A 12,256-nucleotide genomic window follows, 5' to 3' on the forward strand; every position below is an offset into this window, starting at 1 on the left:
TGCACACTGTTTTAGGAGAACGGACAATGTTCACTTACAAATGACTCACACAACTGCTGACACAGATGCCACTGCAATTGCAAATGAGAGCGAGAGAAAGTGTTAGTTTCGTAAGTAAAATTATATCCAAAATCCAACAAATGATGTGAATGGTTCGCTTCTAGTAGCGAACAGCGTGAACTTTGGCTTTGTAAGTATTCTTATTAGACAAAACGCGATGGTGCATTGTTGCGTTGGCCGGTTAATTTATCTCATACGTGCAGTCGACTGGTTAGCGTATAAGTGAGGAGATGAGAGATGCCAAGCCCCTGAACAGGCAGAAGGGTATGCAGCTGAAATGCTGCTCCGGCACAATTCGAAAACTATGTTTTGTTTCTACCAACAATCCTACTCGATTACTTTGTCATGTAAGAGGGACATAGGAATGTGGTATATTTATTGTAGTAGCTCTGCCAAGCTGTTGAAAGCCTACAGCACATCGCCGATCGTTGCCGTGTAGTATCGCCATGCTCACCATCTTAACTTATATGTTTTGTAAAGGACTGAAGGACAACAGGAGAGTGTGGTTGAGAAAGGCTAGGAGGATTGGATGTAGTATACAATGATAGGAGTACCCCTTGGCGAGGTATTGTGCCCTGCAGATAAAAAAATGGAAAGTATTTTTACACAAACATATACATGTTTGTAGATATATATATATAGAGACAGACACACATATACTTATAATTTCTGAAGCGACGATTAGATTTAGGCGTTTAAAATGGACGTTTTTATTCTCTCTGACTTATTAAACTATCGAATATGGAACTAACTATGTTTTGATTTACCTTCACAAAGATTCTCGTGTCGAGAGGGAACGCACTTGCACAGGAACCGAATGTCTTTGACGCAACGAAAGAAATGCCCAGCTTTCCACAGGGGATCCCACTCTGGCCGGTGCTTCGTATCCCTTCTGATGCAACAGCAAGGTGGTGAGCGAAAAAGCCGCAAGTTTTGCGTTTTATATGCTCACAATAATCTTCAAAGGAGGAGTGTGTTAAAGGAAAAATGGCTTTCTTGCCAATCGACTGTTTCGTGCGAGATTTCGTTTGCTTCTTTTCGCACTAATCATGCAAGTAGGAAGCGGAAAGCTTATCGAGAGGACTAAACTATGTATCAACGGTGATGGGATGGTGAAGTCGTCGTTCTAAAGTGTATTTAGCGAAGAGCAAAAAAGGTGGACTGGAGATTAGAAGCTAAATTCGGTTGCTGTTGGCTATGTACTGTGTCCATGTGACTAGGGCAAGCGAATGAAACTGTAAAGGTGATTGAAGATGAAATGAAGAAAATACTAATTTTTTATGTTCTTGGATGTGGGGAAGATACAATGGAAAGTGGAAAAAGAGCGCAGAAAATATCGGCTGATGAAATAGGATCGAGCACCGAGGGGTAGCTAAAGAGAGTCAATCTGAAAGTATTAAACATAACCCTGGCAGGTAAATGGGGCTGAATCCGTCGATAGTGGCTATTTGTTTTAATTGCCGTGAGTAATAGTTGTTGGAATGCAGGCTGGTTTGATTTTTCTATTTTTTATTCACGATTCTTATTCACGAAGGACGGAACATACGTGTGTTCCTTGATCTCCCTTGTTATAAATATGTGTAAATAGGACAAACCAGACAAACTACACACATTTGGGCTAACTGATTATTTGGATGCTACGCTCTGGTGTCGAAAGTAGAAAGTGGTTTGCCAGAAACTCCCTTTCCAGTCAGAAGACTTTCCGAGCGTAGCGCAATAGCTGATATGATAAGAATATATGATATGAAAATATAAAATGATAATTAGTGAAAAATTTAATTTTGGATGTATTTGTTGTTGCTTTTGTTCTTGCTTTGTGTTGTAGAGTCGACATTTAAGGTATAAGTAATTAGATGAGTCCTCTTCGGCATCGAGGCAATCGTAACGGTTTACATGCACGTCTATTTCAGGATCTTCTCTAGTAAGTCGTACGTTTGGTGAGTATCGTAGAGACACCCGTAAGTATCTAAATCTCTCTTGGTAAAAAAAATAAAAAAAAACACTCCAGTGCTATCCTTGCTCCTGGCACCTGGTATAGTAAACATACACATACAGTGCGTGAAAGCCTGGAAATCTTATTATAAAGTCTGTGAAGTGCTACAGCTTTTCGGCTTTGAATCTAGCATAGTGACCTGAAAAGAACGTTATAAAAATCATATTTATTATACCCACCATTTCACTTCATTACGAACTAAGTGTTTAATTGAACATGTAATTTGTTTTATCATCAGGCCAAATACCCATCACTTGTGTTGAAGGAAAGATTCTGTTTATTATTGAAAGTGTTGAATATACCATACAAAAATAGGTTCTTTATCTCTCTTAGCAAAAACTGTTTCTTGTAGGCAGCTGTTACCGGGGTTTCGACAAAGGAGGCAAATAGTGAAACCGAGGCTACTACGGCTTTCCGGCACTAATAACCACTTTGTTGCTCACCGCAGCCTAGTGACATTCAATCTTTCTTCGCGAAACAATGCAACGTCAACACAACGTAACTAAGGAACATAAAATAGTTCTTTTTTCTTTATATCATAAACACGGCTCATTAAAAATTGTCTTAAAATAATACACCAATCCATATCATATTGACACATACTTATCACGTCTTTCGTTGTAAGCATCAATTTGTACACGAATGAATGAAGTAGTATACTAAAGTGTATATTAAAACACACCGTTCCAGTCCAGCCGGCCACAGTAAGCGCCTGGGGGGGGCGAAGGCTAGGTCCTTTCCGCAAATTTTGCCGGCAGCTACGTTTGATGCTGCTGAAACCATGTTAAGTGTGCCGCCAAAAAGCCACCTCCACCGCTGTGGTGTCGTGGGCGCCATTGAACTGAGGTAACTGTTTGATTCCATCTCCGATCTGTTCTGCTCGCTCACATACGTACATTATACTGGGTCCCTATGATTGCTTCTTCTTCTTCTTTTTGTGCTGTTTTCGTTTTTCTCTTTTTCCTTTTTTTGTAATATATTTTTCCTCCGTTTCTCATATTCTTCTTTTTGGCAAATTGCTTAACGAAACATCCAACGGAAGCAGATAAAACGAAATAGAAACTAAGCTGGAAGGAAGTCAGGAAAACGTAACATAAAAAACGGAAAAACGCGGTCGGTCAACACCTGGCTACAGGGAATGAATACCCTTACAACCGAAGAGAGAGCGAGAGACTGGCGGCACGACGACACTACGTCTAAAACTTAAACAACTAAAATCACGAACCGGGACTAATCGCTGGTTCGCTGATGGAGTGTGTGTGGTGGCGGGATTCCAGCAGTTCACTCCTGCTTCATCGCACCCAGCTCCTCGAGCAACTCCTGCAGACCATCGGGGAAGCGACCGGCTTCTACTTCCAGGGCCCAGGAGTACAGCTTCTCCAGTTCGCGGCGCAGCTCGAAGACGGCCTTCTCGCGATCCGTGACCATCTCCTCCAGATACTGATAGCGGAGCTTCTTGCGTGCCCGGCACTCTCTTGCGCTTTGTCGGCTACGCTCTGCTTGTGTCAACGCCAACGAGGACGGGGTAGTCGGAGGAAAAAAAGAAAATGGGAAATCAATCACGGGTATACTAACAGCCCGACACTACCCCGGTTCCCACGGTCCCATCAATCTAACTTACCAAGTTTGGCTTTCATGTCTATCTTCTCCGTGGATGCTTTCCGGCCCGGTTTGCGTCCCCTTTTGCCGCTTTCCTTGCGTTCCTGAAAGGAGAATAACCAAAAAAATGTGTTTAGAGTTCCGCCTTTTTGCGCAACAATTGTCTGCTGCCGGTGGCCCCCTTCAACACGCTTCGCTCGGTGGAACCATGTGCGACGCAATTCGATTTACTTGATTGCGGCCCCATAAAACTATCACAAGAGATATCCTGGGAGATGCGTATATTACCTGGACGAGAAAGGGTCGGACGAGGTGGTTGGATCCACTAGCAAGAAGTGGCCAATTGAAAAGCGAGCCCTCGACTGGGGACCGGTTGCGATGCGTACGGGACCACTTTACTGGGACACCAAACGGCCGGTTAACAGCAGTTTTGGCGAGAAGTTGCCGTAAACGGTGCGGGTTCTTTCGGCCGATCCGTCCTAAACCCTTATCCCCTCACTAGCACACACCCCCGGCGCTGTTGGTACTGTACAATCTACCGCGGTCCGGTCCCGTCTGCTCCGGATCTGAAACGCAAATGGCCCGAAAGCTACGTTCGTCAACGGCGACCACCAAGCCAGCAAGATGCGATGCGCCATTCGCGAGCCAATCTCCCCACAGCGGATAGAAAGAGATGGGACATCTCGCGTATTGCGCACTCGCTCGCACGTTCGTTCGCTTGCTCAGTTCGCAATACGCAATAAATTTGGCCCATCGCTGACTACTCTTTTCTTTTCTTTTTTAATGCAAGATGAACGATTTTAACGAGGAGACGGTGCTCTCTACGATCCAATTTGTAAATTCGAATGAGGTATCGCAATTCATATTACATTTTCAGGAAATATTTTGGAATATTTAAAAAGTGTTAAAGCCAGCAGGGCCCTGCAAATATCGTACTGCCACCCTTTATTGAATGCTAAAAAACATTTGGAAGAAAATTTTCTTATTTTGATTCGTTCAATTTACATTTACATTGGCTGTTCAAGGCATCTTAAAGCTTTTACTTTGGTTTTCCTTTCGGTTTGCGTGTGATAATTGATTGTGGCTCATTTATTGTTGTATTGAACTTAACGTTGATATTGATTTGGTCTGGCTTCACACTTTCGGTTTCTAATCGCGGTGCAGACGAGATCCAGCTGCAAATTATCGTTATTCCTCTTCAATGAGAAATATCGGACTAGTACATTTAATTTCGAAGGGATTCTTCGGAACAGCATCAACGTAACTAGCGGAAGGCCGTACGATTGGCTTCACGGCGCCAATCCGTGAAAACAAAACAAAGGCCACCCCGTTCTGGGACCTGAAGCTCACGCCAGCGAAGGGCCAAGCCATGGAAATTGCGTCGCAGATTTTGTAAACCGCACATTCGGGCGTTCTTTTTGTAAAACTCCTAATGCACTTTGCACTTACCACTTGATTCAGCTCTTCGGTAGCGGCTAATTCTTCGTAATCCATGATTCTGCTGGTTCTTTCGTTATCGAAACACGCGTTGTTTTCACTTTTCTCTGGTGGCTTTTTGTGATTTTCGTGGCTTTTTCTTTGACGGTCTCTACATTTCGCCCCAATAAAACCACGATGGCAGTGTTGCCAGTAAGTACAGCGAAAATTCAATCTACTTTTCGACCGTTCGTGCGAGTTTGAAAAATTCGTGCTATCCTGAAAATAGGCCCCCTGAATCCTAGAAGAGTGATAATTGCTTTGCTTACTGTTCGTACTGTTTCTACTTCCATGTAAAACAATGCTAATGAAGGAATCTATCGACTTCGACGATATCGGACAATCTCTTGATCTGGTCAAACCACATCCTCGCAACGTGGCCTGTTTTTCGGATGCTACTGACTACGTGGAACACTGAATTCAGATACTTTTTCCAACTTAATCTTTACTGAGCGATGTGAATCGGATGATTGTTTCGTGTGGACTGCAGTCATACCTTCATGGATCATGCGTTTTGTAAATGTCCCAGTTGGAACAGAGTAGCAGAGGGAGTTGGTGAAGTAACCACCAGATGAAAGTCTCCAGCTTTCCCGGATTAAATTAAATTCAAAGTCTTACTGGTCGGGAAAGCGAGCATTATCGGCCACGGTCGGTCGCAACAAAATGCGATCAAATGCTTACGATACCGCATAGAGCGTCGTTCGCTAGCTGCCGCCTACGTCGACTTGCCCGTCGAGAGCAGGGCCAACAGACCGCCGGCACCGGCGACGGAGAAGATGTAGTTCAGCGACGGCGTGAACGATCGCAGCAGATAGAAGCTGGCAAAGATGACCAGCGCCAGGAACAGGGCGTTGTTGTAGAAGATCGAGAAGGTGGAAGCCTCGTACTCGGCCACATCGATCTTCTTCCACAGGATGCGCTCGTCCTTCTCCTTGCGGCTCATCTTCTTATCTTCCGCCAGCAGGGCCGTCATCTCGCGCGTGACGGCATCCTCCCGCTTGTTGGCAATCTTGTGTTTCAGCGTGAACTTGGTGTTACGGTAGGCCATGGCCAGCAGATACGTGCACAGGACGGTCACGATCACGAAGAACGCCAGCGACGGCAGCAACTCCATCTGGTGCACCCTCCAGAACAACCCTGCGAGAAGCGTGACGGTGATGGGCAATATTAGTTCCAGGACTCCGTACCGCGGTCCGTACCCACTTCCTCCGGCCTTCACTTTGTACTTACAGATCGGAACGGCCGAAACGATGAACGCATTTCCGTAGAACAGTACGTTCGATTTGGTGCTCACGTTGCGGCTAAAATCCTGCAGCAGCAGCTCTTCCTCCTTCGTGAATCCGGAACTTGCTTCCTTTTCCGAGGCCATGATTGCTGCGATTTTAGCGGAGTTGTGTATCAGCTGCCCTGCTGTTTTAGAAACTGTTTGTATTTCACGCGACTTCACCGGATTCGTTGGCACCGACCGTAGAAAAAAAGGGAGAAGAGACTCGGAAACGTGGAATACGTGGACACTTGGCACCCAGTTGGCCCCTTCCCGCGTCGTTCAGGGGGTTAACTGCAAGGAAAACCATGACAGCAACGTTTGGACCAATTTCGGTGCACCATTCAAGCAGAGTGGCGTCAGAGGATGAGAGAATTGTACGCTCATTTGGGTCTTCTTCATCAAATTGTTTATCAAAACACGGTTTTGCTGATTTTTAATTTGCCGTGGACGCGGAAACCGTTTTTTCGATTCTATCATGGGCGGAGGAGATCTGGTAAGTGACTAGCACTTTCTGCAAAGTGGAGTAAAGCTAATTAGCTGCTTTTCATTTGTAGAACACGAAGAAATCATGGCATCCCAACACGATGAAGAATCAGGAGCGCGTTTGGAAGGCGGAACAGCAGGAGGCCGCCGAGAAGCGTCGGTTGAACGAGCTGCGGCGGGAGATAGACGCGGAGCGCAGCCGGGAGGAGCTGAAGAGTATGGCACAAAAATCGGGCGTCATACCGGACAGCGAAGGGGCAGACAAAAAGCTGGAGTGGATGTACAGCGGGCCATCGCAGCTGGTGAACCGCGAGGAGTACCTGCTCGGACGCACAATCGATAGAACGTTCGAGGATCTGGATGCTCAGGAGAAGGCCGCCACCTCGAAATCGGCCTTTGGCGTAGCACAACCGAAGAACCACGTCGAGCACGAATGTATACCCTTTTCCATCCGCCAGCACAAGGGCGTCCTGAGCAATGATCAGGTCGATCTCGCGCGCAAACTAATGGAAGATCCGCTCATGATGATCAAGCAGAAGGAGATGGAATCTCGCCAAAAACTTCTACAGAACCCGGTTAAATTGAAGGAGTTGCACCGGCTGCTGAAAAGTGATCGGCGTCTGCAGGGCAAGGATGAGAAGGACAGGAAAACAAAGGTCAAGAAGTCGAAAAAGTCTAAGAAAAGCAAAAAGAGTTCCAAAAAGAAGCGTAAGAAAAGTCGAAAGGGAAGCAGCTCCGACAGCAGTTCCGACAGTGACGGCGAGGAAGGCGCGGATCTGGACCAACTGCTGGCCGAGAAGTACAAGAAGGTGCAGCATTCGATGGCGGAAGAGCATCCGGAGGGTGTCAGTATCGATAAACTGTTGACGATGAAGTATGAAAAATTGTCCAAGGAACTTGACAAAATAGGCAATGGCAAGAAGAAGAAGGACAAAAGGCAACGGCATGAGCGCAGTAGCAGCGAGCGATCCACCGAGCCATCTAATCGTCGTAGAGTCTCGCGATCCTGCTCCCCGCAAAGGCGTAAGCACCAAAAGCCAAGTCGTGATCGTCAAGGTAGAGAATCGGATCCGTCCAGGGAATCTAAAAGGGATCGTGATCGTTCCAAGCCGTCAACGTCTAGCAGGCGAAGTCGCTCTAGAAGCAGGGACAAAAGGGATGGACCATCTTCTAGCCGAGGATACCCTCGTCAGTCTGCAATGGTTCGGGATGAGCGTCGTTACGAAACCGGCCAACGGAATGCTGGCCGTACTCGATCACGGCCGAGATCAAACGAAAGGCGACCGCGTAACGCAAGGTCTCGTTCGACGACTCCTCGCACTAAAAGTCCCAACCAATTCAAGGCAAAACGAAGAAATTCTAGAAATTCTTCTCCAGACTCATCGCGATCGGAACAATCGAGCTCCTCCGAGAATTCCACACCACCACGGCAAGCATGCGATTCGGAGGAAGAGAAACGGATGAAAAAGGTCAGAAACTTTGGGCTAGTAACGGCATCCGGCCAAAAGCTGGAAACGAAGGCCAGCGCCGCCAATGTGCGTTTGTACAACCGTGAGGAGATCAAGGCCGAACAATCGAAGCTGAAACCAACGTGGAGCAAACCAAACGAACGGAAGCGGCCCTTAACGGAGGAGGAACTGGAAGAGAAGCGACGCGCAATGCTGGATAATGCACGATGGCGCGAGAAGGATCGAGCAAACAACGTCAAACGCTACGAGGCGGAAGATCATCGGGAGGAGACTAGGCATGGTGGCCGCGAGTACGATAAGGAGTTTGTGACGAAACAGTTTAAGCGGGCGGCAGCTAGTGAAACGGTAGAGTCCCGCATTCGCTCAAATCGTAACAACATTCAACGTTCCACGGGGGCGATGGATAGCAATTTTGCGAAGCGTTAGTCCCTGAAATTGAGCGATCAATAAAATTCAATACAACAGAACAATTGATGCTTTTCTATGATTCTTTTACGTTTCCAGCAGGTGCTTGATAGGTCCCGGGAGATAGTTAGGAAGTCCCGGGATTAGTTAGGCTAGTTAGGAAGTCTATTAGGTCCAACACTCGTTATCGAATGGGTTGGAAATTCACGTTTTATTAATGACATTAGTCAATTTATTTCTGAGAATTCTCGTCAATTTGTTTCGAGAATGTTGTAATAACTTTTCTGGACTCATCAATTCCATACAATCGTCAATGCGTGTATCGGTTCCTATATGGGGTATACAATTGGGTTTACATGTTGTGTCGATATTTGATCGGAATATTACTATCCGAGTCTTTGGTACATACCAGGCACTTCTGGGGCACCATTTTTTTTTCGATTGTTTTTATACTGGGCAGTTATTCCGTGTCCTGTGGAATCATGTACTCTGCATTCACTGTTACATATGGTTCGCTAAGTGCCAAATAGTACTACGGTGGAATTATATCGAACGATTCATGTCGAGATACTAACATTAAATTTAAACGACTTGTACTTACATCTACCGTCTCCGGTGCGAGCATGGCTTTGAACTGACTGCTAAGCTCTCTAAATGAAGGACGCGATTCTGGACGTTCCCTCCAGCAGCCCAGCATAATGTCATAAATGATGTTGTTCGAAAAAGATGGCATTTCCAGTCGATATCCATCACGCAGCCTTTTGTAGAACTCTGAGTTTATCTCTACTCCTGGATACGGCACATTGCCCAGTGAAAACAGTTCCCACAGCAAAATCCCATAGGCCCATACGTCCGAGTGAGTACTAAACAGGGCGTCAGTGAAACTCTCAAGGGCAAGCCACCGCACAGGAAGGGGTGTCACAGTCTTTTTCTTGTATTTGGTTTCGTTGTATAAGGAACGTGATAGCCCAAAGTCGCTGATTTTCACTACATTGTCGTTGCTCAGGAGCACATTTCTGGTAGCCAAATCTCCATGTAGTACCTTGCGCGATGTTAGGTAGTTCATTCCGTTGGCAATTTGGAAAGCCCAGCAGATCAGATCGCTGGTGCTGATGAATCTATTACAGATACTAACAGATGACTCCGTACTGGAGCTTCCTGGCACGGTCGTATCCTGCGACGTCCAGGACTCCATAATGATGGCTCTGGAACCATCAAGAAAATAGTGAAACGACTTGCAATTTATCTTAAAATCGAAAAGTTGACACATCAGCCCATTGCTTCGAGGATGAGCGGTCCCGAAGAGTTGATAGGACGCAACAAAAATTGACTTCTACTGGGTTTTAGAAAGCAGGTAGAGGACCAGTATAGTGGATTTTTTTTTATCAGAGATATCGTCACCACTGCTGTGTAGTGTTTTTCGTCTAAATTTTTTTCTAGGATAAAGTTTAACTCGAGTAATAGATAAAATTTTCTAACTTACGTGATAGTTTCTTTATTAAATTCATCAATAAAGCGAGCTCTATTGTTGCGAAGGATATTCAGTAAATTTCCAAACGGGCAATATTCCACAATTACCATGAGCTCACCTGAAATGAGTTATGCAAACAGTTTTTATCACTGCAAATGAAGCTATGACTTACGCTTATAGCTTATGACTTACGATTTCCGATGTTCTTTGTAACGGCACCAAGAAGATTGACTACGTTGAGATGCTGCCCTAAATGCATCATAATTTTCAGTTCCGCGACGAGTGCATATAGTGCCTCGTTATCGTATTTGTTCTTTACCATTTTCACTCCAACAATGGTTTGTGATTCATTCAAAACTATACCAATTGCCGTTCCCTTCATAACAACTCCAAATGCACCTTCCCCAAGTGGTTTTTCGAGCGTGAGCCTTTCCCTTGGAAATTCGTATTCCGTCTTATAGGGAAGTCGATCAGCTTGCTCGTTAAGGGTCAATGTTGGGTTATAAGTATCCAAGTCTCCTTCAAGCATAGCAACAAAGTCTTTTGCTTGCAGAGCTCTCACTTCTTTCCTCTTCTTACAGTACAGCACAGTAATCAACAGGCAGACTAACAAGAGGATCATAAGCAGCGGTGCAACGATAAATACTTGGTAATCGACTTTAACATGTGGTTCGTTTTTGTCGGGATCTGCTGGAAACAGCATATAGCATTTACTTTAGGCAAACATCTTATAGTTCATTACCTTCTATTGTTTCTTACCTTTAAATCTAACCACAATTTTTGTACTGTATAAAGTACAGCTGCAATTTAGATTTAGAATGGCATTGGTATTGAAACTACCAGCGCGAATAGTGAATCCCATCTGTGGATCATATGACGCAAAGCAATGCTAGAGAATAAAAATTGTGTTTAGGTGAAAAAAGTGCTATTTAAGCATGGCGATGTAAACTTACCTTTTTGTCGATATTGCAAAGCTTTACCTTCACATCCGGGTGTGATGGCTTACAGGGAACAATGAAATGATTGTATCGATCTCCTATAATGGGTTCTTTTGGCAATGGTACTACTGTTCGCACAGGATCTCTAACGTACACGTATAAGCTAGCGTAATGTCCTTTCCGATTCATTTCATCCATATGTTCTTTGAGATTATAACCGGAATATTTATGTATACAATAGTAGCGTCCAACATCCAATGCATTTGAGTTATTGATTATAAGAATAGCGATCTTTCTGGTTGATCTGTAACGTATTCAGCGCTTAAAACATAGTTGGAATTCTGAAAGATCGTTTGAAAATTGAATAATTTGAATTGTTCATTTTGTAGTTCAATGTTCAGCATCTATACTATGGTCTTACCCATTCGTACGTAGGATCATGCCACATCCAACTGATGGGCTGTTTCGACTTACAGGAAACATTCCAGTTATCTTCATACGATAACTCCACAGTTTGATTTTTGTAATCAATCTGCGGTTTATCAAAGGCAACGATAATACCTTTGTCATCAGCTGAAAATTGCAAATAATATTATTACATTTTTTGTACACTATCAGTTTATCAATTTTGCATATGATGGCTATCAAGCTAAATTCTTGATATCGTTAAACGTTGTTCGAGTAGGGAGAAATTAAAGTGAACATACAGGCAAGTTTAACACCTTGGTAATCAAACCGCAATGAGTAAAGATTATTACATGATTAAATAAGCCACAATGGATGCTGTTATAGGGTTTTTCGTATACTTGGAGTATTCTGCATTAACAGCACGACAATAGATAGAGGCAGCTGTAATATATCGCATGCAAGCATAATGTAATGGTTTGCTAAAATTTAACTTACCTTTAAATCGGGCTGTAAGTTCTACCTCATCGAATTGAGATTTACAGATAAACCTTAGGATTTTAACATCGAAGCTTTGAGTTGTTACATTGAATCCCATCACCGGATCATATTCTGTAAGGCAGGCCTAGAAAAGCAATATATTATGCATGATTGCATTTAGTCTATAAGATTAAATAGAGCTTAACATGT

At 44.3% G+C, this 12,256-nt stretch overlaps 5 protein-coding genes across 8 annotated transcripts in view; 2 read left to right on the plus strand and 3 right to left on the minus strand.

Moving 5' to 3' along the window:
- LOC125960220 (uncharacterized) overlaps nucleotides 1-1,833 on the plus strand; it is a 45,617-nt gene extending 43,784 nt beyond the window's left edge. For all 4 annotated transcript variants that reach the window (XM_049693484.1, XM_049693485.1, XM_049693486.1 and 1 more), the window contains one exon: nucleotides 1-1,833. This exon is cut by the window's left edge and continues 1,031 nt beyond it. The gene's annotated coding sequence lies outside the window, so the exon portion shown is untranslated.
- A 474-nt stretch (nucleotides 1,834-2,307) lies between these two features.
- Nucleotides 2,308-5,260, minus strand: LOC125947848 (REPTOR-binding partner). The gene is made up of 3 exons (XM_049673301.1): nucleotides 5,102-5,260; nucleotides 3,675-3,756; nucleotides 2,308-3,549 (listed from the first exon to the last, which is right to left on the minus strand). Exons 1-3 carry the CDS (start codon nucleotides 5,144-5,146, stop codon nucleotides 3,335-3,337), a joined length of 342 nt encoding a protein of 113 aa, XP_049529258.1. The 5' UTR covers nucleotides 5,147-5,260; the 3' UTR covers nucleotides 2,308-3,334.
- A 293-nt stretch (nucleotides 5,261-5,553) lies between these two features.
- On the minus strand, nucleotides 5,554-6,646 carry LOC125947847 (translocon-associated protein subunit gamma). Its single transcript, XM_049673300.1, has 2 exons — nucleotides 6,359-6,646; nucleotides 5,554-6,265 (listed from the first exon to the last, which is right to left on the minus strand). The coding sequence occupies exons 1-2, from the start codon at nucleotides 6,495-6,497 to the stop codon at nucleotides 5,844-5,846; spliced, it is 561 nt and encodes a 186-aa protein (XP_049529257.1). The 5' UTR covers nucleotides 6,498-6,646; the 3' UTR covers nucleotides 5,554-5,843.
- Nucleotides 6,647-6,774: 128 nt separating this feature from the next.
- LOC125960229 (pre-mRNA-splicing factor CWC25 homolog) lies at nucleotides 6,775-8,806 on the plus strand. Its single transcript, XM_049693519.1, has 2 exons — nucleotides 6,775-6,888; nucleotides 6,950-8,806. Exons 1-2 carry the CDS (start codon nucleotides 6,871-6,873, stop codon nucleotides 8,771-8,773), a joined length of 1,842 nt encoding a protein of 613 aa, XP_049549476.1. The 5' UTR covers nucleotides 6,775-6,870; the 3' UTR covers nucleotides 8,774-8,806.
- A 406-nt stretch (nucleotides 8,807-9,212) lies between these two features.
- LOC125959437 (platelet-derived growth factor receptor alpha-like) lies at nucleotides 9,213-10,752 on the minus strand. The gene is made up of 4 exons (XM_049692261.1): nucleotides 10,416-10,752; nucleotides 10,236-10,341; nucleotides 9,354-9,957; nucleotides 9,213-9,284 (listed from the first exon to the last, which is right to left on the minus strand). Exons 1-4 carry the CDS (start codon nucleotides 10,750-10,752, stop codon nucleotides 9,213-9,215), a joined length of 1,119 nt encoding a protein of 372 aa, XP_049548218.1.
- Nucleotides 10,753-12,256: the final 1,504 nt, after the last annotated feature.

Source organism: Anopheles darlingi, chromosome 2 (genome assembly GCF_943734745.1).
Source record: "Anopheles darlingi chromosome 2, idAnoDarlMG_H_01, whole genome shotgun sequence".
NCBI classification, from domain to species: Eukaryota; Metazoa; Arthropoda; class Insecta; order Diptera; family Culicidae; genus Anopheles; species Anopheles darlingi.

Coding starts and splice junctions, on each gene's coding strand:
- LOC125959437 (XM_049692261.1), bottom strand. CDS start 10,752: ATGCTTGAAGGAGACTTGGATACTTATAACCCAACATTGACCCTTAAC. Junction 10,342..10,415: donor TACAAAGAACATCGGAAATC/GTAAGTCATAAG, acceptor AACTCATTTCAG/GTGAGCTCATGGTAATTGTG. Junction 9,958..10,235: donor TTTAATAAAGAAACTATCAC/GTAAGTTAGAAA, acceptor TGATGGTTCCAG/AGCCATCATTATGGAGTCCT.
- LOC125947848 (XM_049673301.1), bottom strand. CDS start 5,146: ATGGATTACGAAGAATTAGCCGCTACCGAAGAGCTGAATCAAGTG. Junction 3,757..5,101: donor CCGAAGAGCTGAATCAAGTG/GTAAGTGCAAAG, acceptor TTCTCCTTTCAG/GAACGCAAGGAAAGCGGCAA. Junction 3,550..3,674: donor AGACATGAAAGCCAAACTTG/GTAAGTTAGATT, acceptor TGACACAAGCAG/AGCGTAGCCGACAAAGCGCA.
- LOC125947847 (XM_049673300.1), bottom strand. CDS start 6,497: ATGGCCTCGGAAAAGGAAGCAAGTTCCGGATTCACGAAGGAGGAAGAG. Junction 6,266..6,358: donor CGTTTCGGCCGTTCCGATCT/GTAAGTACAAAG, acceptor CGCTTCTCGCAG/GGTTGTTCTGGAGGGTGCAC.